The sequence below is a fragment of the Lynx canadensis genome, chromosome B2 (genome assembly GCF_007474595.2).
Source record: "Lynx canadensis isolate LIC74 chromosome B2, mLynCan4.pri.v2, whole genome shotgun sequence".
In the NCBI taxonomy this organism is placed as follows: domain Eukaryota; kingdom Metazoa; phylum Chordata; class Mammalia; order Carnivora; family Felidae; genus Lynx; species Lynx canadensis.
The window spans coordinates 33696015-33720614 of record NC_044307.1 but is presented as its reverse complement, the minus strand read 5'-3'; the positions used below and the strand labels follow the sequence as shown (position 1 = coordinate 33720614).

Below are 24600 nucleotides of genomic sequence, written 5' to 3'. Positions count from 1 at the left end.
TGTTTTCTCTGTATAAACATCATCTGAATCATTTGAAAGTTGTAGGCGTCACAACCCTTCATCCTTAAATATTTCATCATGCTTCTCCTAAAAATAGGCATTTAAAAAATTTTTTTTTAACTTTTACTTATTTTTGATAGAGACAGAGCATGAATGAGGGAGGAGCAGAGAGAGAGGGAGACACAGAACCCAAGGCAAGCTCCAGGCTCTGAACTGTCAGCATAGAGCCCAATGTAGGGCTTGAACCCATGAACTGTGCATGACCTGAGCCGAAGTCGGACGCTTAACCGACTGAGCCACCCAGGTACTCCTAAAAATAGGTATTCTTTCAAGTAACCACATACTGAGATACAAAAATAATTTACAAAAATTTTTACTAATAAGAAATATCTAATCTGTGTTTAAGTTTCCCTAGTTGTCTCCAGATGTGTCTTTTATAACCCTTTTTTTGTGTTTTTAATAAATCAGAACCCAATCAAGGACCTCAAGGACCGTGTATTCCTTTTGGTTGTTACATCTCTTTAAATCTAGAACAGTGCCACCACCTTGCCTTTTCATGGCAGAATGCTTGGTTTTTACTTTCTATTTGGAAAAGGTATAACTGCTGATGGTAGGTAGAAAGATCAATTCTAGGGGCGCGTGAGTGGCTCAGTTGGGCATCCAACTTCGGCTCAGGTCATGATCTCACTGCTCGTGAGTTCAAGCTCCGCATCGGGCTCTGTGCTGACAGCTCAAAGCCTGGAGCCTGCTTCGGGTTCTGTGTCTCCCTTTCTCTCAGCCCCTCCCCTGCACGTGCTCTGTGTCTCTCTCAAAAATAAATAACAACAACAAAAAGGATCAATTCTAAAAAGTAATAAAAATAATGGATCAATACATAGCCAGGAAAAGAGGAGAGAAGAAACAATCTTGGACTTGCTAAGGCTCTAAGAAGTGGGGTAAATGTTGGTGTGAACTTGCTCCTCTTTTTTTTTTTTTTTTTTCAACGTTTATTTTTATTTTTGGGACAGAGAGAGACAGAGCATGAACGGGGGAGGGGCAGAGAGAGAGGGAGACACAGAATCAGAAACAGGCTCCAGGCTCTGAGCCATCAGCCCAGAGCCTGACGCGGGGCTCGAACTCACGGACCGCGAGATCGTGACCTGGCTGAAGTCGGACGCTTAACCGACTGCGCCACCCAGGCGCCCCTGAACTTGCTCCTCTTAATGAAATGTTCACAAGTTCTTTTTTTTTCTCACTGTGTTCACATACTAAATAGTGTCATCCACAAGTTAACTTTTAGGTTTGAAAATATGGAGTCTTCTTTAGCCCACTCCTGTTCCCTACCTGCAGTCATCTTTTGGGTTTAATGAATTTTTAGTTTCTTCACAGTAGTCGCAAGTACTTACTTATTGACTCTTCTGGTCTCCGTGTTTAATTCCCACTGAGTTGACGTTGGAAAGCCCTAGTAAGACCCTTACCTATTTTATTGATCCCTTTTCTAGTCAGATTTTTCAGTCATTCAGAGATCATTGCAGTCACACTCATGGGCTTGTGGCCTTAGCAGTGACATTGGCATTGCAAAGGTGAGAGAAACTTCTTGTGGTTTGGAATAAGTATTGCTTACAGTCCAAAGATGCTACTGTTTGTGCTTAACTTGATTAGTTCATTATTCTGATTTCCCATTTGTGCCCAAAATTTGGGTAGTTTTCTTTTTCTCTTAAATAATTTGGATCTTTTTAAGTTTTTTGTTCAGAGAATGGAAAGAAAAGATGCCTAATTTTATTTTCCTGGGAATCTGAGCTAATACTTAGACTTTTGATACTCCCTCTTAAATTCTGATTTCCTGAATTTCTTAACTCTTTTCTACCTCCATATTTTTGGATGATGTTCCTGACTATATATGCAGCACATAGATGAATTTTCTTCATAATATCAGTAATCTGACCTATGTATGTATATACATTGTACAAAAATAAATGTTCTGTGTTTGTGAATTTTTGCAAGATTAGATACTTGACCATTTTCAGTAGTTCAATTTAAGGGAAGGTTACAACTAATTTGTTTATAGAATTTGTGATGGTAATTATTGTGTTCTTAAAATCAGGTGTTCAGGGACACCTGGGTGGCTCAGTCGGTTAGGTGTCTGACTTCGGCTCAGGTCATGATCTCACGGTTTGTGAGTTCAAGCCCCACATCAGCCTCCATGCTGATAGTGTGGAGCTTGCTTGGGATTCTCTCTTTTCCCTGCCCCTTCTGCTCGCTTGCTCGCTCTAAATAAATAAAATAAAATAAATAAAATATTATTTTTTCACATATATGTATAAAAGAAAACAAAGTGTTCAGAGTGTTACTAGGTAATTGGAAAGTTCTGGATAAGTTAAAAGTTTTATGCCTTTGAATAAATTCTCCTAATAATTGACGGTCTAGCCTGGGGCAAATTATTTACCTGTCAGTGCATTAAGGCCTCCTCTATAAAATTAATGTTTGGCAATATTGCTTCTGAGTTACAAAACTGCACTTCATGAGAGAACACTTATCAACATCACCAAATTCTTCTACACTGAATCAGGTTAACCTGATTATCAGAATAGTTGAAGCTGTTGTGCACCAAGCCCATTTTTTATTCAAGTAGGAAAAGCTGCCTTGGGCTGATAGCCTCAGTATGAGAGGCAGTTGGTGTTACCCTTTTTGAATGTCCCTGGTTTGCTGCAGTCTGCTGGACTATAGGCTTTGTAAAGGTAGGGGCCCCGTCTGTCTGCTAGCTGTTGTATCCCTAGTCTCAGGTTGAGTGCTTAGCACATGAATAAATGCTCATAATTAAATGTTGGTTGAACACCAACCCTAAGGCATTTACACACATTGTCTCATGCAGTCTGCACAGCCAGCCCTATAATGCCAACTTGGTAATATAAAATATAAGTCAGCCTTTTGATACAAAAAACTCAGCTTTGTAGATGAGTAAATGGACACAGATGCATAGCCCCTTGTTCAAAGACCCACAGCCAGGTGTAGGAGCTGCCTCCAAACAAAGCCAATGTAAAATTTTGCCATTTTAACCATTTTTCAGTGTACAGTTCTGTGGCATTAAGTTTATTCACAGCCATCACCATCATCTTGGCCTGTGCCCTTTTCCCCGTTGGTACACTGCCTTCCTTTGTTCTTCAGGGTGCTTTTGGTTTAATCTGAAATCAGGTTAAAACTTCTTCGAGTGCAAACAGTGAAGGAACCTGGATGCTTAAACTTTCAGACTAGGCTGAATACAGAGTCTGTGTTCTCCCTTTTCCCATTTCCTCAGCCAGCTCTATTTCACGTAGAATTTCTTGTTGGCTAATAATAGCTGAGTATGTTGATTTGAACGGGAATACATGCTATCATATCTACTTGTTCTCACGTTGAATTGGAGCTGTTTGGTCTATTTCTGCCGTTGCTTGGTCCAGTCAGGCAGTGATCTAAGTGGTCCAAGTGGGAGAAACTGTGTACCCACATTTTGAACTGTGTACCTGCCATATGGGTTAGAGCGCCACTGGGCTAAAGTCCACTCTTGGCCTTGTACTTGGGAAGTTAATTTGCTTTGTCATCCTCTACTCCTGCTTCCTGCCAGGAGTCCAGTTTAGTACTTTCATTTTCACTTTGGGATTTAAAAGTGTTTCTTAATCTTTCTCTGGCTGAATTATGTATATAATACAGGTACAAAGGAATGGTTTTGTTGACTTAGCTGTGGGATGAGTTGGTCTGTGTGAAACAAGATTTGAGTTAGGGGGACAGATCTGCCTAAGGTAGTTGAACTTATTCATGTTTCTGCTGCAGTGGTCTTGAAGTCCTTTCTGATATCAGGCAGAGCCAAGTGGTGAAATATGACACATGCTGGGGATGAGAATTGGCAATTGTCCTGAGTGCACAAATAGTTTCTTCCCTCCCGAGCATATTTTACAGCCAAGTGAACAGAAAACAATTCAGCAGGCTACTTGCTGGAGTTCTGTGGCAGAAAAATCATCTTTATAAAAGGGTGGACACATAGCTTTTACACAGAGTTTTCAGAAGAACAAAATGCAAACTAGGCTTATTTTTCTTTTCCTCATTTTATCCCTGATTCCTAAGTGTAAGACTGATTCCAGATACACTCCTAAGGCCTGTTTGTGGGTGGTAGAGGCTGGGCGTCCCCAAGTTTGACCAGTCACGTATTACTCATTTTGGATCACAGTCAGCTAGCGAAGGAAGTTGCTGAGAAGACTAAAGTCCAAGCCTTCCTATTGAATAGTCAAGCAAACAGTTTGGCCCCTGGCCCAGCTCTGCTGCATGTATATTTTATCTAGTACACACACAACAGGCAGGCAGTTGGTGGTGGTGTAATTCCAGTCAATACTGACTAATATGACAGGCCACCAATGCATGAGACTTGACCTGAGGCAGCTGCTCTAAATATAGCCCTCCTTTCTGGCAGCTGCAAACACCTGGAGGAGCAGGCAGGCCCCCCGCAGAAAAGTATTTGCTGTTAATAGTATGTCTGTTGAACAGTTGTATACTGTCAGAGCTTATTTCATGCTATGTTTATGTATAATTAAAAACAACCCACTGGATCCATTGGCTTATGTTTGGGTTATGTTTAGAAAAATGCAATTTGTGTTGTTGTCTACTGTGGGGACTGGAGATGATGTCACTAGTTTAAGTAAGACCTTAAGAGGAGCAGTTAATGTAATTACTAACAATTTCTTTGATCTTTCTAATGAATACAGCTTGCTCAAACCCCTTAGTGGCCTTTGGTTTCTGGCATGGATGAACACGCTGTCAATCATGTGTTTCTGTTCAATTAGGGACTCTGGTTTGTATGCTTGGTAGTTCCTTCTGACATAAGGGGGTTTATGAGTAATTAAAAAGAACACCAACATTTACAAAATGGTGCTTCCAAAACAGAAACTACAAAAGCTTATAAAAACATGTAAGAGATACTTAACCTTTCTAGTAATAAGATAAAACCATCTTAAAATAAGAAACATCAATGTTTTAATTTTTTATTTATTTTTAAAATATTTATGTTGAGAGAGAGAGAGAGCACGCGCGCACGCTAACGGTTGAGGGGCAGAGCAAGAGGTAGAGAGAATCCCAAGCAGGCTCCACACTCAGCACAGAGCCTGACATATGGCTGGATCCCATGACCAGGTCATGACCTGAGCTGATATCAAGAGTCAGGTGCTTAACTGACTGAGCCACCCAGGCACCCCAAGAGAAAACCATTTTAAGGCCTTAATGAGATCTTCCCTTTTACCTGTCAGATTGACACAGATCTAAAATTTTGGAGGAACACTGTTGATGAACAAATGAGGGAATATACACTCTCATACATTCTTGGTGGGAGCATTCATTAAGTGTACAGCTTTATTGAGGGAAGTTTAGATACATCTATTAAAACCACAAATCCATGCTCATTGACCTAGCAGTATCACTTATAGGAATTTATCCTACAGATGCATTTGCATATATATATATATATATATACACACACACACATATATTTTATATATTATATATATATATTGCATATATATATAAACGATATGTGCTTAAGCTTATTTATGGAAGAATTAAAGATTGGAAACAAACTCATAAGTGGACTCGTTACGTAAGTAATGATGTATCTGTACATTGGATACAGCTATAAAAAACAATATTCGCTATGTACTGATAGAGGAATGTCTTCATGGGAATAAAGGGAATAAAGCAAAGGACAATGTATAATATATCACTAATTGTGTAAAAGGGGAAGAAGAAAGAATATCATTTGCTTGTATATGCATAAGGAAGTTCTGGAAGGGTATTTAAGAAAGTGATATGAACAATTATGGGTATGTGTGTATAGGAAAGAAGAGATAAGATGGCTAGTTTTCACTGTACAAAACTTTCTGAACCATCTGCATGTATTGCCTTTTCAAAAAATTAAGTACTTGGAATGTTTTTTAAAATCGAGCTTTTTTGAATTCCAGGCACAGTTATAGAGGAGCTCTCTTTTTCTTTACCCGTACTTGCTATCCTTGTGGGTAAAAGAGAGATTTCTTCCTATTGTTGCTGATGATGCTGATGTTTCTTACTTTTTATGTGGGCACCCTGGGAGAAAAGTGTTGCACAGGTTTGTTAGTCCTGGGTTTTTCCCTGTTGTTCCTCAGGCAGAATCGGTGGCTCTGAAGATTTATATACCAAGAGCCTTCGGTTCGATAACAAGTCCTGAGAAGTAAGCTTTTTCCATTTGTTTGACAATCAGGATAATATACTCTGGACAGGACTAAAGTCTTTTGTCTTTTCTTTTTGTTTATAGGAACCTACAAGCAGCAATTGGCGCCTATTATGACTTTGAGAGCCCAAACATCAGTGTGCCCTCTATGTCGTTTGTTGAAGATGTCACCATAGGAGAAGGGGAGTCGATACCTCCAGATACTCAATTTATAAAAACGTGGCGGATCCAGAATTCTGGTAAATGGATAACAGGCAATTCTTCATTGCCCAGTTTTTTTGTTTTGTTTTGTTTTGTTTTGTAGTTAAAAGAATTAGGGAAATGTTTTAGCTTCAGGAATGTGCTTTTGTAATTCTGAGCTTTTTCATATACATGATACAGTACTTTTTTTATGCTGGTGTGATGACGAAACATCAGTGAAATGTCCCCTGCTTTAGGTCAGGAAAAATAATTTAGATCTTTCATCCTTTTTTTTTTTCCTTTCAATTTAAGTGTTGATGCCTCTGAACAATTCAATATTCATTTGATACCAGGAGCTAGGCCTGTGTGTGGTGATGGTATTATCTTCACCTGTACAGTTCTACTCCATCATTTTAATTCTGCTCTAATTAATCTTCCAGTTCTTTCCAGCAGACTAGAGGAGGTACATCCTTGAATAGAACAAGGTAGTTAGAAAGAGCTGTGAGCATCTGCTCTTTTGAAAGCTCATTTCTTTATAACCATAAGGATGATTCTTTATGAAATTTCCTTGAGGTATCTCTCTACAACATTAATACCACTTTGAAAAATAGGGTAAGAAATGTGGGGATTTGTTCAGAATGGGAAAGATGAAAAGATTGAGAAGTTTTCTTTTAAAGCATTGTTTTGATGTACTGCTGACTTTAAGGAAAATTAAAAATAAGTTAACAGTAGTTCTTTGAAAATGGTATCTGGTAACGGTTAATTATCTTTTACTTATTATTATAATGACTTTTTAAATTTGAATGGGTTTAGTATTGCTAGTTTCGCCCAGTAACAATGCTGCTGACTGGATGAGGATGCTTTAACTTTCTTGTTGCTAAGGACTGAACAGGGAAATTCTGAGAGATGGAAAACTAGGCAAAAGGCATATTTAGCTAAAAATCTGTGGGTGTGGGGGAACCCTATCTAGCAAGGTGTGATGTGAGCTGTTTCAACTCTTGGGACTCAAACCTGTCAAAGTGACCTTTTATTGACTGTTTACTTTTCAGTTCTTTAGACTGTAATTTTTTTATGATGGGAAAAAACTGACTACACTAGCCTTTTATATATAATGTACCAAATTGTTATTCTTAGTTTTTCTGGCTTATTTAGAAGTAACTCTCCCTTGGATGGAGGTTCAGTATGCCACTGAGGAAATGCATATAGTCTGGATTGACCCCAGTGTTGTAGATGATAGGGGACATTCGTGGCTTTATAAAATTTTTAGTAGCTTCTTCTCCCTTTTGGTTACAATGGTGTGGGGCATCGTTAGTTTGAGAGGCACGTGGTAATATGGAAAAATAGCCATGTTTTCTATTTTTTTTGAAATTCTTTTTTTTTTTAAAGGTCGTTTATTTTTGTCTAATTTCTTTCACTTTTGAGAGGGTCTGATTTCTTTCTCACTTTTCTCAATGTTGTGGGCTTTTAAAAATATTATAACAGCCTCTTTAGTTCAGCTTCTGTTCATCATATTTCTGCTCTGAATTACTAAAACCTGCTGTGTTGCTGGTCAAAACTCCTTTTGAAACTTATACATGAATAGGTTTTATTTCATGAAAAAATTTAATCTAAGACCTCTTTTATTTGTACTGAAAACACTGAAAACGGTCAGGCTTTCCGTGAGTTCTTCATTGCGTTTTTAAATATTGAAAGTTCTTAGAGTACTGTTGAAATATTTAAAATACTGTTTGGTTGCAGAAACCATTTTGTATTTCAGAAAGGCTCTTGATACATCCACTCACTCACTAGACAGTTCCTTGAGTTAATGGGAGATTGGGAGAGATTGATCTAAAATGGCTAGAATGTCAAATCAGAGCCTCAAAGAGCCTGCCTTTCATCTTGACTTGGAGAGAATCTGTACTGGTGGGCCTGGCTGCATTTTTCTGCCTACTTTTGTGTAGTATCTCCAGTTTAAAGTAGCCTCTGGGTCTGCAGTCTTTCTTCCTGTGAAAGGACATTTTTTGCTTGAACACCTCTTGAAAAGTTGGACAGCAGTTGGCTGGAGATTTTACCCTTCAGGTTACTTTAAACATGTAGATTTTTGTATCCTTCTGGAAATTGTTCATCCAGTTGTAAAATAGTATTGTATCTGTACACTAAATACTTTCCATTTGATTAAGGAGAAACTGGCGTCCCATAACTAAGGAATCGGTATGTTCTTAAAGAGTAAGAGGGAAAACATGCATGTGTACTGGTTCTTTAGCATCATTCTAATCTGGCCTGAGTTCTTTCTGGAAATAGAGTAACACAGAAGAAGGGCAGGCCTTAGCTATTTCTCCTCTGACTCTTTTCCTCTCATTCATAACCTTCTCTAAGAGATAAGTGCTCACTGAAATAGTTTCACAAATAATTTTCATGGCATCTTTCTGCTGTTATGTTTTAGGTGTGCCAAGCATTCAAATATACAACAGGTGAGATTGATAGGAACTGCATATAGCTGTCCCAACAGTTTCCCCAAAGATGGATGTCACACATTGTTTAAAATTCAACTTTTTTTTTTTTCCAATGTTTATTTATTTTTGGGACAGAGAGAGACAGAGCATGAACGGGGGAGGGGCAGAGAGAGAGGGAGACACAGAATCGGAAACAGGCTCCAGGCTCCGAGCCATCAGCCCAGAGCCTGACGCGGGGCTCGAACTCACGGACCGCGAGATTGTGACCTGGCTGAAGTCGGACGCTTAACCGACTGCGCCACCCAGGCGCCCCAAAATTCAACTTTTAATACTGTTTAAATCCTTGGTTTCAGACCATAGAAAAACAGAAGCGAGACATTTAATGACAGACGCAGAATCCCAGGATCTAAACCTTTGGCACTATATAAGTACTAGAAGCTTGGGAAACTCAATCAGGAAATCTTACCATTAAAATGGAAAGTAAAAATTTGAAACTGCCCTCCATGGTGAAAGTAGATAATTTTCCTTACCAACACTTACAGCTTCCCAGTTGTTACAGCCAGGCTTTATTGTCCAACTGTAGTGAATGTTAAGCTGAGCATGTTATGGTAAACTCTGGTGTTCGTGGACTTTGGTGAAGTAGTTGAGATTGTGATGTGAGAAAGTGGCTTCAGAGTCAACTTTATTTTTTGTGAACATAAAACAAGGGTTAAGAAAAGTCCTTGAGAAAGAACAACTGTTTTATCCATTTTTCTTTTGGCTCCTTAAAATATTTAATTTCTACCTTTCTCTTCAGTATGACTATAGAGAAGGTAATTCTGCTTCATCCATTCAGCAAATAGTGACAAGATCAATGAAAGTCCCTGTTTGCATGTAGCTTAACTTGAAATGTAATCTCCAAGCTTATGGGGGTTAAAAAGAATAGAGGAGCTTCACTGAGGTTTTTTTACTTCCTCATTGCTCTTTGGATGTTCCTTACTGTCTCCAAACTATTTCTATAATCACTTATACCTAGTAAGCCCAGGCTTTCTGGAACTGATAAGACTTTTATCTCATTTTTGCCATGTTCTCTATCATCTCAAAATTGCCATATTGCAGAATTTTTTTGTTTCGTATTTACTTTTTATTTGTTTGAATAAAATTATACTCCACAATAACTGGAGAATCACAGCCTTGATCCTATACGTGCTTATGGTACTTAACTTCGGAAGTTATAAAACACAAATTAGTCTTTCTTTTCTTCTAGATGTATCTATCCCCCATTAAGCCATTTTGTAACTGAGACTTAATTTGAAACCGTGTTGTATTATATTTCTCAAATCCAGATTTTAGGTATGCTGGTAGTCGATACAGGTCACCAGTATTTCTCTTTCCTCTGTATTAAGAACCGGTATCTTTGATCTCTTTAGAGTTTACGTATCCTAACAGGCTGTAAAACTGTATGTCGTGGTTGTGAACTCTCTATTGGTAACTCTCAGAAGGGAAATGATTGGCTCTTCACTTATAGCAGATTAACACTTTGGAGTTGATGGTGGATAACTCATCCGGTTTTTTCTTCTACATGCCTCTAGGTAACACATTACTAGAGTATTTGGTGTACTAAAAAAGATGAGGACTGTAACTGTATAGTTTGTTGATCATTTACCGTTTACCAGCGAACTCAGTTCCTCTGGAGTATGGCAGCACTCCCTATTTCGTGTAGCTGACAGATCTGACTGACTGGGTTGTTTGTGGTTGTCTGCTCAGGACAGCCCAGTATGTCCCACATGCAGACAGGCTTGTTTTCCTTATTTTCTTAGACATTCAAAAACAGATACATTCTCGGGTTTTCATACAAATAGATGTTGTCTTGTTTCAGGTGTGTGTGTGTATATGGGTGTGTGTTTGAAAGAAAAATTGTGAATTTGACCCTAAAACAGTAGTGTAATTTTCCTCTTGATCTTGGTCTTTAGAAAGACTGACATTTTCCAAGGTGCTTCATGCCAGCTGCTTCTATTCTCGACCTAAGACAAATATGCTTTTGCCAAGGCCATAGGCCCCAGAAATGAAAAACAGAATTTGCATGTATTGCCAGGGTATCATCTACAGCCTTTCCACCGGCAGCACCTGCCCTTTGTGGTGTTAACTTGGGAGGGCACTTTGCCGGCAGGTGTGTTTTTTAGGAGTGTGTGACAAAACATAGCTCCCGTTGCTTCATCTGCTACCCCTTAAGACCCAGGAGCCACGGAGTGTGCTATTCATGATGGGGCTGAGGTCTCAGCAGTGGAGCTGTAGTTGCTTTTTTCTCTGGTTCCTTTTTCGATCGTGAGTCATCAGGTATATCAAAACCAGTCTGGCACTTTGAGAACTAGGTACTAAGGCATGCTAGAACACTCTTAGAAGAGAAATTTCAAGCGTGCTTTGTCCTGAGAGTCTGGCCATATCTATCTTTTCACAGTGGTGTATTTTTATAATGAATGTATATATCCCCCCAAAAGATATATAGAGGTTTCTGTCTACAGCAAAAAAAAAGGAGTATATTGGAGAAACTTCACAGGAAAGATAACCTCTAGTCACTGTGTGGCCCTATGACTTGTCAGAACAAAGTGTATGGATTTCTCATTTTGAATTCGTTTTCATGAAAACAGGTACACAGGAAGAGGTACGCAAATAGGATCTTTGTCACTTCCAAAGGAGGAAAGATATTCCAGCTAATGCCTTTTCTCTGTATTGCCATTCCTATCCTTTATACAAGTATGTCTGGCTGCTGTCATCCCCCCTGAGACCACAGTTCATTGTGTTATTAACGAGGGGAGTTACCTGTTCCTATTTTCCCCACTACTATTAGATTCTGAAAAAGAAACTTTCACTTGACTCCTCTGTCTTGTCTTTGCAGAGTCTCTTGAACCTTGGTCTTTTCATAGTTACGGACGCCAGAAGAAAAGTCATACATCAGGAGAAATGTTTTCAAATGAAAATAATACAGGAATTATTCCTCATGTGTTTCATCCTCTTGCCTTGATAGAAAAAGTAGGGACAATCAGATGTATGTATTTTTACTTTGAATGTCAGCTTAAAAAGTTCAAGTGAAAATGGGCATGTGTTACCTCTTAGTAAGGAAAGCAGGCCTCCGAAGATGTGGGCCTGTGCTTCATTTCCATGGCTCTTCGTGGACATCATTCTTAGGTGCTATGGATTCAGTGTGACGTATGGCCTTCCTTGGGGTCCCCTGAAACACATCTTCTTGAGGAACTGCCTTGCTTTGGTCATATGTCCTTTATCTTAGGGATAGACTGTTGGTCAGAGGTTGTTAACTCTGATAATCCTTCTGATCAGTCTTGTGACATTATCTAGCTCAAGGATATGTGGCTAGGTTCACGTATGTGTGAAAGACCGAGAAAGAGGCCTCTTCTACAGTTGTGTAATGAACTGCACCCGGCATAGGACCACTAATTGCCTAACATTTTTTTCTTTTGCTTGAACTCAGGGGCAGAGGCCTGGCCTCCAGGGGTTTGTCTTAAATATGTCGGGGGAGACCAATTTGGACATGTGAACATGGTGATGGTGAGATCGCTAGAGCCCCAAGAGATTGCAGATGTCAGCGTCCAGATGTGCAGCCCCAGCAGAGCAGGAATGTATCAGGGACAGTGGCGGATGTGCACTGCTACAGGACTCTACTATGGAGGTGAGTATGTCCTTGTGCAGCCCAGGGTGAAGGAATTAAGGTAATATCTTCCAGCATTCCCAGTGTTGCTCACAGAGCCTGTCAAATTACATAACAAGGCATGGCCTCTTTCAAACAGTCACCCCATGCAGGTAAATGACTTGAATTTAATGACTAATTGATTCAGTCTAGTGCTCTCCCTTTTACACTAGGAAGTTAGTTAAAATTTAGCAAAGTGCATGAGATATATATATATCTTGCATTCTAAACAGTGATTTAGTAGTGCTGCTCTTTTTCTTATATAATCTAGTAGGTGCTGTAAGAATACTGAAGGCAGTCCTTGCTCTCAGAGTCTCTAGATAGAACTCATGTGAAAAGAGATAATGCACAAAATGTGCACTCTTCTCCCAACCTGAGGCCCTGTCGACACCTCTCACTCCTTCTCGTTATTGCCATACTTTTTGAGCAGAGTGAGCTACACTGTCTCTTCCCTTTTTCATCTGTTCTTCAGCCTAGTCTGTTCTTTACCCGCTCCAGTGAAATGAAAATCAGACTACCCAGTTTACAAATCCAATAGGCACGTAGTCTTCGCACTAACTGACCCTCTGTCGTTGGGCACCGTACTCCAAATGTTTTTTGAATTGTGGACCTTCCTAGACTCACATGATATCAGTCTTGTTTCTCCTCCCCTGAATGATCTTTCTCTGTCTCTGTCTAGTCTCATCTTTGCCCTGAGATTCCTAGATTCTGAGCTGGGTCCTGTTCCTGCTCAGTTACCTCATCCATCCACACGGGTTCAGCTGTCAGCAGTACAGCTTACATGGCGATGTTCAGATTCATATCTGTGGCTGCAGACTCTTTTTGGAGCTCCAAACCTGTGTTTGAACTGCTTATGGACAGAACACTTGGACATCCTGTAGGTTTCCGAATCTTAATATTCCCAGGCAAAACTTACATTCTTCTCCTCAGCATCCCACTGAGGTGATCAGGCAGGATCGTTGGGGTCATCTTTTGTTCTGTCTTACTGTCCTTCATTACAAATCAGTTCCTGTTGGTTCCACTATGTCCCGTGTCCTGGTAATCCAAAAAAAATAAACGGTAAATAGTTACTGCCCTCAGGGAGTTCCTAAGTGGACTCAAGGCCAGTTGGATCTTTGGAGTGAGTTCAGGGGGTCCTGGAATCAGTGTTCTTCTATGTGTTTTTGCAGCCAGTGGAAACTTTATATATTTTTATAGCCTCAAGAAATTTTAATGTTAGAAAGGGTGTCTCATAGTGCTTATGTGACATCATTCTTTGCCTAGAACCTTCGTGCCTACTGTAATGGAGCCAACTCCCTTGGCATGGGGCTTAAAGCTCCTCACGATCTGGCCTCGTTTTCACTTTCATCTTCGGTCTCCTCTTCACTCCCCCACAGCCAGCCCCCAAAGACGCCACATGCTTTCACTTCTCCCTGCTCTTGCTCATATTCCTATGGCCAGAAATCCCTTTTTTCTTCTTTCCATTAAACTTCTGCTCATCCTTGGGGCCCTGATGAAGTCACCATTGCTTCTTCCCCCTTCCTGCCTTGCTCACTCTCCTCACTGCTCCATGGAAATCCATCCCTCCTTTTTTCATTAATATTATGCACAGGCTTGGTTATACTTATTAACACATTGTATTTTAGGTGTTTCTTTTTTTTTGTTTATTTTTTTATTTTGGGAGAGAGAGAGCGAGAGAGAGAGAGCGAGAGCGAGAGAGAGAGAGAGAGAGAGAGCGCACAAGCAGGGGAGGGGCAGAGATAGAGGAATAGAGAGAGAATTCCAGGCAGAGAATTCTGACAGTGCAGAGCCTGATGTGGGTCTCGAGCTTATGAACTGCAAGATCATGACCTGAGCCGAAATCCAGTATTTAACAGGTGCCCTTAGGTGTTTGTTTACTTACCCTTTTCTCCTACTAGACCGTGAATTATTTGTTGAATAACAAATGAATATGCAATCATGTATTAGAATGCAGAAACTATTTGTCCCTTTCCTTCTGGACTCTCTTTTCAGGCCACTTCTAAAAACCTTTGTACCTGCACAGTTGGAAATACAGTTGACCCTTGAACAACGTGGGGGGTTAGGTGTGCTGACACCCCCACACAGTCGAAAATCCATGTGTAATCTTTGGCTTCCCCAGAACTTTACTAATAACTTTGTTGACCAGAAGCCTTACTGATAACATTAAAACATTAAGTCGATTAACACATATTTTGTAGTTATATGTGTTATATACTGTACTCTTACAGTAAAGTAAGCTAGAGAAAAGATGTCATTCAGAAAATTGGGAGAGAAAATGCATTTACAGTAATAAAAATATGTATATATATGTGTGTGTGTGTATATCTGTATCTATATCTATATCTATAAAGAAATCCACATATAAGTGGACCCACACAGTTCAAATTTGTGTTTTTCAAGGGTTGACTGATTTCTCCCACTGCTGAGCTCCCATTGCATTTTTTTTTCCATTGCATTTTCTCTTTACCTCTCGCTCCCTTGCCTCTCTTTGGCACTTTACCTCTTTCTACCCAGTTAATTTGATGAATGTCTCATATCACCTTTAAACTTAAGGTGATATGTGTCTTAATTTATCTTTGTAACTTCGAAAAGCTGAGCCCAATGCAGGCGGAGTAGAGTGGAGATTTTTTTTAATGAATGTCAGTGTTTTTAAGGGAGGGGTGTGACTGCATACGTGACTTAAAAAAAAAAAATCCCTTTGATCCAGAGATATTGCTTCTTACTGTTCTCTGGTGTTCGAGAATTCTGTGTGTGTGTGTGTGTGTGTGTGTGTGTGTGTGTGTGTCTGTGTGTGTTTTATTGTTAAGATAAAAATAATTATCTCTATGTGGGACATTAAAATTTATACTTGTAACATTCCTCTCAAATTCTAGAAGTTGGTAGAGTATTAATATACTAGCTTTGGAGGCAGTAAAGAATTTAAAGCTTTTCTTGGTCATATAATTGGAGTTGTTTCTTAGGACTTTGTGAAATCTAATATCTTCAAGAGATCTCAATAATTTATCTGGTTCCATGATTTTCAAAGCATTTTTTTAAATCAGTAGGATGCTTTCCTTTACAAATAAGCATATATGAATGCCCTCTCAAAAAAAGGGGAAACATAAAAGTGAAACTGGTTTAGGGCACCTGGGTGGCTCAGTCGGTTAAGTGTCTGACTTTGGCTCAGGTCATGATCTCACAGTTCCTGAGTTCAAGCCCTAATGTTGGGTTTGCTGCTGTCAGCGCGGAGCACACTTCGGTTCCTCTGTCTCCCTCTCTCTCTGCCCCTGCCCCACTCTCATGTGCTCTGTCTCTTTCAAAAATAAATAAACATTAAAAAAAAAAGGAAACTGCTTTTGTTAAATTGGGAGCCTCCTTAACCTGTGTTTGCCTGCTCTGATGACCTCCACTGCTTTGTGGAGTAGTTTGCAAACAATTCATCTTCTCTAGTAAAGAATTTAATTCCATTGTACAAACTACCACATTTCATTGAATCCAGATTACTGTTGATTATAACACATTCTGATAGCAGAGATGGTAAATTACTGGCAGAATGTGAATATAATATACATAAAACCGCAACTATGCACATTAAAAAAAAAATAAACTGCCTTGTTAACCATGATTGGCTCTTCCCATTTTTTCTGTTCACTCTTAGTTTGCAAACTCATAGAGTGTATTATAGTGGTAAGAGTTTGGAAAGAAAGCCTAGGTTGCCTGTGCACAAACTTGGACAAGTTAGGTAACTATTCAATAGCGTTTCATCTTTCTGTTTTAATAACAAAGCTTTTGTTTTTGGTGGGTGATCTCTTCTATAGTCTTTAGATGGTCTTCTCTAGAAAGAATCCATTCTCTTTATTTTTATAATAACATGTTTCAGTTCATTTCTCTTCCTCAAAAAGGCTTTTTGCCACATTTAATAATTTATAAAGTGGACCCCCTTCCCCCATTTTAGATTGGTTGTACTCTCTCAGAGTCAAGAGAGGTGTTCTTGGCATGTTGTGTGGACAGTTCTTCCCTACGTGGGGCATGTTTATATGACCGTTGGCCCTCTCTCACTAAATACCTTAGCTTTGCATATTCATCTTTACCAGCAACCTTCTTCAACCACACGTTTCTTTCTTTTTTTTTTTTTTTTTCAACGTTTATTTATTTTTGGGACAGAGAGAGACAGAGCATGAACAGGGGAGGGGCAGAGAGAGAGGGAGACACAGAATCGGAAACAGGCTCCAGGCTCTGAGCCATCAGCCCAGAGCCCGACGCGGGGCTCGAACTCACGGACCGCGAGATCGTGACCTGGCTGAAGTCGGACGCTTAACCGACTGCGCCACCCAGGCGCCCCCAACCACACGTTTCTAACTCCCTTGGTTGAGTACCACTAAGTATTTGATTCCTGGCAGATTTATTTTCAAGCTCATTTTCTTTTACCTTCTTTTTACAGACTTTTGCTTCTTAGATAAAAACAACCTGTTATCTGATACCTGCTGTATGTTAGGCGTCGTATTGGGCTCTGTACATATAAATCACCTTATAAGGGAAGTATGAGCTACATTTTATGATGAGGAAACTGAAGACCAGAGATAATTAATAATTTGTCTAGGGTTCAGTGAAAGTTATAAATTATAGTTATAAATTAAGAAAAGTAGTTTTACGATCTTTGCTAATGAATTTGGCTCTCACTGCTACATAGGGTTTGTGAAGAAACTTTGGCCCAGGGTGTTGATACTTGTCCGGGTTTAGGCAGGATGGGGTTTATAGTTGCCACATCTTCTCCACGTTTCCAGAGTGAGTTGGGAATGAAGGCAGGGTTAATATTGGTGGGGAAACTCTTAGGTAGTTGGGTAAATATCAGTTTATCAGTTGCCCAAGAAGTTCCTGCTTGCTAGGAGATGCACAGTTCTTATAGGACACTTGACTCTGGGGAAGCAGTAAGCAACATGAGGGGTTGTCACCATTTTAGTCTTGATACCAACAGTAACATGTTTCTCTCCTCCTAATCAAGTGCCCTCTTCCAAAATTCCACAGGAGAGATTTATCCCTGCACTGTGATGGTTCCTTCTAAATCAGAGGTGTTCTAGTTGTGAAGTAAGCTAAGGTGAAGTACTGGTCTGGTCATCACATGCCGATGAAGATTTCTCCCACTTGAAGTGGCTCCTCTTATTAAATAGTTCACATGGGTCCTTGGGGACATTGTATGTGTACATTAAATACTTATACATAATTCATTTAGTTTCTCAGAGGTTAGGAATGGGACGTCCCTTATTAAGCTACTAAATCATAATAGGTCCCATGTAATTAGGAAACATATTGGGTGCTAAATATAAATATATAAAAAAACATATAATTTTTTTTAATGTTTTTTTTTGAGGGAGAGACAGAAAATGAGCAGTGGAAGGGCAGAGAGAATGGCAGACACAGAATCCAAAGCCAGCTCCAGGTTCTGAGCTGACAGAACAGAGCACAGAGCCTGACACAGGCCTCAAACTGACAGATCGTGAGATCATGACCTGAGCTGAAGTCGGACGCTTAACTGACTGAGCCACCCAGGCCCCCCTTGGGTGCTCTATATAAAACACACTGTTTGTTTCCTAAAACCTTGTTAAGTTCTTCTTCCACCTCCTCCTATTATGGAATGTCCTTCGTAGCCAGGTGATGCAGGATTGTCCCTCTTCATTCTTCTCCTATATTTTAACTGATCGTTGTTATATCAAAGAAGCTCTGATTTTATACAGACTTCAAGATTCCACACTTGTGTCTTCTATGTAGATGCTGTTCTTCTTGGCGTTTCTGCCAGTTCTCTTGCCCTCTTCCATATTGAACCCACCTTTTTCTTTTTCTTTTTCTTTTTCTTTTTCTTTTTCTTTTTCTTTTTCTTTTTCTTTTTCTTTTTTTTTAATGAAGAATAATTAACATAATCGGTATTGTTTTAGTTTCAGGTATACAACATAGTTGTTTCGTATTTATATACAGTTGCCACACATTTATGTACCGTTATTTCTTTGTATCTGTGGGTCTCTTTTGTTCGTTACATTGTTTTGTTTTTTAGATTCCACATATAAATGAAATCATATGATACTTGTCTTTGACTTATTTCACTTAGCACAGTACCCTCTAGGTCCATCCATGTTATCACAAATGGCAAGATTTCATTCTTATGGCTGAGTAATATTCATTGTATGTATATACCACATCTCCTTTATCCATTCATCTGTTGATCAACATTTAGGTTGCTTGCATATCTTGACTATTGTAAATAAGGCTGTGATGAAACATAGGGGTGTGTATGTCTTTTCAAATTAGTGTTTTCATTTTAAAAAAATTTTTTATGAATACCTGCTGGTTGTATGGTAGTTCTATGTTTAATTTTTTTTTAATTAAAAAAACATTTTTTTAAACATTTATTTATTATTGAGAGACAGAGAGGCACAGAGCATGAGCAGGGGAGGGGCCGAGAGACAGGGAGACACAGAATCCGAAGCAGGCTCCAGGCTCTGAGCTGCCAGCACAGAGCCCGACGCGGGGCTCAAACTCACAAACTGTAAGATCATGACCTGAGCCGAAGTCGGACGCTCAACTGATGGAGCCACCCATGTGCCCCTGTTTAATTTTTTGAAGAAACCCCATACTGTTTGCCATAGTGGCTGCATCAGTGTATACCGGCAGTGTATAAGGGTTCCTTTTTCTCCACATCCTCATCAAAACTTGATATTTCTGGGGGCACCTGGCTGGCTCAGTTAGTAAAGCATGTGACTCTTGATCTTGGGATTGTGAGTTCAAGCCCTGTATTGGGTGTGGAGCCTACTTTAAAAAACAAAACAAAAACTTGATATTTCTTCTCTTTTTGATAACAGCCATTCCTACAGGTGTGGATGGTTCACATGGTATTACATTATGGTTTTATTTACATTTTCCTGATGGTTGGTGATCTTGAGCACTTGGCATGTGTCCATTGGCCATCTGGATGTCTTCTTTGGAAAAATGTCTATTTAGGTGACTTGACTTTTAGAACCTCTCTTTTTTGTATCTTGGACTCAAAAGGTTGCCTCATTTGCTTCTAGAAGATCCTCAATAAGGCACTGTTTCAGTTCTGGTCTCTAGAATTCTGCACTATCAAAAATATGAGGGGCGCTTGGGTGGCTCAGTCAGTTAAGTGTCCATCTCTTGATTTCGGCTCAGGTCATGATCTTATGGTTTGTGAGAATGAGCCCCATGTGGGGCTCTGTGCTTACAGCACAGAGCCTGCTTGGGATTCTCGGTCTCCCTCTCTCTATGTGCCCCTCCCCTGCAGTCTTTCTCTCCATCAGTCTCTCTGTCTCTCTCTCACATAAATGTTAAAAAAAATTTTTTTAAAGAAATAAGAGCAGCCCTTGAAAACAAAAGATTTCTTTTTTGATAAAGAAATGCTAGCCTAAGCTGAATGTGACTTGTATGGGAAATGTTTATTTTTAGAAAGGACATTTCAAAATGTAAATGAGATCTAAAATCCTTAAATATCTTTATGTTTAAGGTTTATATTAAGTCTATAAGGTGATGTGCTATTTCAGCTTCAGAGAAGGAAGCCTGCTGTTGGTAGTGGTGCCTCACCAGATGGAGTAATTATTTGTGTCTAGGTAGTTCTACATGCATTGAAGGCAATGTGAAATGGCTGTACTGTTCAGATTAACTTCTAAAATGCACATATGTGGGTCATGAAACTCTATGGAACATAGAAAATCAAGAAATAGGATGAAACAGTGATCAATCCATAAAGGATAGTAAATAAAATATTTGCATGTCCAAGTATGAAGCATCAAATGTAACTACTTTGAAATTCAACTGCGAGTCGTAAGTGCTGTTATTGCTAACAATTTGCTTCATAATTAGTTTTATTATTTCTCAGTAGGCCTAATATGTATGTATAAGGATTTGATAGAAGGGCAAAAATATAATTTGAAAGCAGCATCTTTTTTTCTTATGGTAGGTAAAGCTCTTTTGTTAAAGAAACTTCTCTGACCTGGAATGTCAGTTTCTAAGGATTGTAAATATGGGGATTGACAGTTCCTTAAAAATGTTTTTAACCAGGGGCACCTGGGTGGCTCAGTCAGTTAATCTTACCATTCTTGATTTTGGCTCATGTTGTGTTCTCGCAGTTGATGAGATCTAGCCCTGCATCAGGCTCCATGCTGACAGCATCAAGCCTGCTTGGGAATCTGTCTCTCCCTCTCTCTGCCCCTCCCCCACTCTCTCTGTCTTTGAGACACACACACACACTGACACTCTCTCTCTCTCTCAAGTAAGTAAACATTAAAAAAAATGTTTTTAAGCAAATCTGATTCTTCATTGAAATATTAATATACTTCTTGATAAAAAGAAAAGTAGTTATAAAGTAGCCTTTATATTGATTTAAAATTTTAAAAGATTAAATAGTTAAGCATAATTTGCTTTTAAAAATATGTTTATGTAATCCTTTTTTGTGTGTATGCACTGGTAAGGGCTATAGCTGAGGCTGGAGCTAGTTAAAAAGTATTTAGTTAACTTAGTATATAGCCCTATCATAATAAAACAGTTAAAAACTGCGCTTCTCTGATTCTTAGGTGACAGCAATTTTTATATGATTAAGGGGAGGGGTAGAGCCATTACATTAAATGAACACATTTGATTGTATGATTTTGATTTCAGAAATAATAAAAGTGAGGAAAAAAAGAACAATGGAGGAGATATAGTACATTTCTCCTTCACAAAAAAAATGTTTACATATATGCTGAAATTGTTTCACATGAGAAATTCTTAAAGTTGTACTAAATTGTTGTGTGATGGAAATTGTTAGTTAAGTGCCATTGTATATACTTCCATCTGAATCAGGCCAGATCATACCTCTTATGAAAGTAAGGAAGCAAGCATAATTGCCTTCCACTCAAATCATGGTGAATACTTAATTTGTCAGCATGTGCTGTAAACCTGCTGAAAATTGTGTGGTTATTTTTTAACAGAATGAAGATTAGTGTCTAAAATGATCAGTGTATTGGTCTCTTAAGCTTTACCTGAGATCTTAGTTTTTCACATGTGGTTTATATTCTTTGTTACTGCTCAGAATGTAGCCATTACTTTATTTTTAGAAACTTCCCATTAGTCTTGTAATTAAAGGTGGAAATCTGTGAGGAGGATGGCTCCTTACTGAAAAGCAAATTGTATTCTGTTCCTGTAATGATGCTTTGACACTGGCCACAAAATACTCGAATGGGTTTTTCCTTGAAATGGCAAAGATATTTATCACTTAGAAATTAGTTCATTCTATAATCTTTATCTTGAAAAAAATACTTTTTTTAAAAGCTCTCTTATTTTTCTCCTTTTATGTTTAAAAAGCTTAGGCTTCCCTTTATTTCCAAAGAGAATGTCAGTATTGGACATTTGGGCTCTAGAAAGGAATGCTGTGTGAGCCTGTTAACCTCTGGATTTTGCTTTGTAGTGATCAGTGTCCTTCCACTTCCCTCTTGTTTTCTAAGAGTTTTTGCTTATACTTTGTTTTGAGATGATCTTGAGAGCAATTGAATTCTAGAGTGGGTTAGGCTGTGGTTTAGTAGCCACTTCAAAGTCATTTTTCCATTTTAGTTTTAGTTTCTTTTTTATGTTTAGAAATCAGAAGTGGTTAAGAAAGCACATCCTACTTCTGACCTAAGTCTTATTTGAGGACTTTAAAAAATGTTTAATAATATGTTAGTATAGCCAAAATATGATCATTTCAGTACTAGGCTTTAGCCACATTTCAGGTAATCAGTAGCTACATGTGTTCTCATTGTTCAGCACAACTCTATAAACTCTAATATGTTGTATTTTTCCTTCTTTAAGAAATTATATAGAATTGGTGGTGGTCTTCTTTTAAGGAATTTGCCAGTGAAACCATCTGAGCCTGGAGGGTTCTTTTTTGGAAAATTTTGGATTACTAATTCGGTATTTTCATAGTTATAAATCTGTTCAGGTTATCTATTTCAATGTGACTGGGTAATTTCAAGAAATTGGTCCTTTTTACTAAATTGTGAAATTTTTGTGTGTAGAGTTGTTTGTAGTACCCTTTGTTATTTTAAAAAAAAATTTAATGTTTATTTTTGAGAGACAGAGAGAGAGAGAGAGAGAGAGAGAGAGAGAGAGACAGAGCGTGAGTGGGGGAGGGGAGAGAGAGAGGGAGACAGAATCTGAAACAGGCTCCCAGGCTCTAAGCTGTCAGCACAGAGCCTGATGTGGGGCTCAAACTCGTGGACCGCAAGATCATGACCTGAGCCAAAGTCGCCGCTTAACCGACTGAGCCACCCAGGCACCCCTGTAGTACCCGTTGTTATTATAATGCCTTCTGGGTCCATAGTGATAATCTCTTCTCTCACTCTTGATGTTTTGTGTTTTCTCTCCTTTTTTCTTGATAGATTTCTTAATTTATTGGTCTTTCAGAGAACCAGCTTTTGGTTTAATTGATTTTTCTGTTTTTCTGTTTTCAGTTACATGGATTTCTGCTCTTATTTTTATTTGTCCCTTCTGCTTGATTTGGGTTTATTTTATTGTTTTTCCAGTTTCTTAAGATGGAAGCTAAGGCTGACTTGAGACCTTTCTTTTGTAATGTAGGTGTTTAATGCTATTTTCTTAGCCCGTTCAGGCGGCTGTAACAAACTATTAGAGATGAGGTGCTGGGACACCTGGGTGGTTCAGTCAGTTGAGCATCCAGCTCATGATACTGGGTCAGGTTGTGATCTCGTGGTCTTGGGATTGAGCCCTGCTCTGAGCATGGAGCCGTGCTCTCTCTCCATCTCTCTCTCCCCTCTCTTGCTTGCGCACCCCCTCTCAAAATAAATGAACATTTAAAAAATTAAAAAAAAAAAGATCAGGTGGCTTGTAGACAACAGAAATTTGTTTCCCACAGTTCTATAGGGTGAGAAGTCTAAGATCAAAACTCCAGCAGATTGGTATCTGATGAGAGACTGCTTCCTAGTTCATAGTTCTTGTGTGCTCTCAACATAGCAGAAGGGGTAAGGGAGCTCTCTGGGGTGTGTGTGTTTTTTTTGTTGTTGTTGTTTTTTTTAAGGCAGTAATCACATTCTTGAGACCTCATGACTTAATCACTTCTCTAAGGCCTCACCTCCAAATACAGTCATATTGGGGATTAGGTTTCAACATAAAAATTTGGGGGCTGGGGCACAAACACTTAGTTTGTAGCAACTATAATTCTCCTCTAAGCACTATTTTTAGCTACATAGCACAAATTTTGAAATACTGTATTTTTAGTTTCACTCAGTTGGAAATATTTTCTGATTTCCCTTGAGCCTTTGTGTTTGACCCATGGATTATATAGAAGTGTGTTAAATTTCCAAGTGTTTGGTGATTTTTATGTTATCTTGTTTTGTTTTTTTTTAATGTTTATTTTTGAGAGAGACAGACTGCAAGTGGGGGAGGGACAGAGAGACAGGGAGACAGAATCCGAAGCAGGCTCCAGGCTCTGAGCTGTCATGTCAGCACAGAGCCTGAAGCGGAGCTCGAACCCATGAGCCATAAGATCATGACCTGAGTTGAAGTCGGACGCTTAACCAACCGAGCCACCCAGGTTGCCCCTCTGTTATCTTGTTTAATCATTTCTAGTTTCATTCCATTATGGTCAGAGAACACAGTTTATATGATTTCAGATCTTTTAAATTTGTTAAGATGTTTTTGATCCAGGAGATACTGTACTGTCTATTTTGCTGGTGAATATTTCATGTGTGCTTCAAAAGAATGTCTATTTTGCTGTTGTTGGGTGGAGTATTGTATAAATGTCAGATCCAGTTGGTTGGTGATGTTTAATTCCTCTATGTCTTTATTATTTGCTTGTTTCTTTGGTCTACTAGTTCTGTCTGTTACTGAAAAAGAAGTGTTGAAGTCTCCAACTACAGCTTTGGGTTTGTCTGTTTCTTCTTCTGGTTCTGTCAGTGTTTGGTCCGTGTATTCTGAAGCTCAGTTGTTAGGTGCATACATATTTGAGATTATGTCTTCTAGGTGAATCACCCATTTGTTATTGTGTAATGTCCCCCCCTTTTCCTGGTAATTTTCTTTATTCTGAAGTCTACTTTGTCTGATATTAATACAGCCACTCTTCCTTTCTTTGATAACTGTTTGCATGATATATCTTT

The 24600-nt window shown here is 38.9% G+C and overlaps 1 protein-coding gene across 2 annotated transcripts in view; it reads left to right on the top strand.

Moving 5' to 3' along the window:
• ILRUN (inflammation and lipid regulator with UBA-like and NBR1-like domains) overlaps positions 1 to 24600 on the top strand; it is a 97558-nt gene that overhangs the window by 32059 nt on the left and 40899 nt on the right. The window contains exons 2-3 of one of the 2 annotated variants that reach the window (XM_030315297.1): positions 6287 to 6441; positions 12281 to 12478. In XM_030315297.1, the coding sequence (XP_030171157.1) occupies positions 6287 to 6441; positions 12281 to 12478 (353 nt within the window). The remainder of the gene's footprint in view (positions 1 to 6286; positions 6442 to 12280; positions 12479 to 24600) is intronic. The other variant, XM_030315298.1, reaches the window with a different exon arrangement.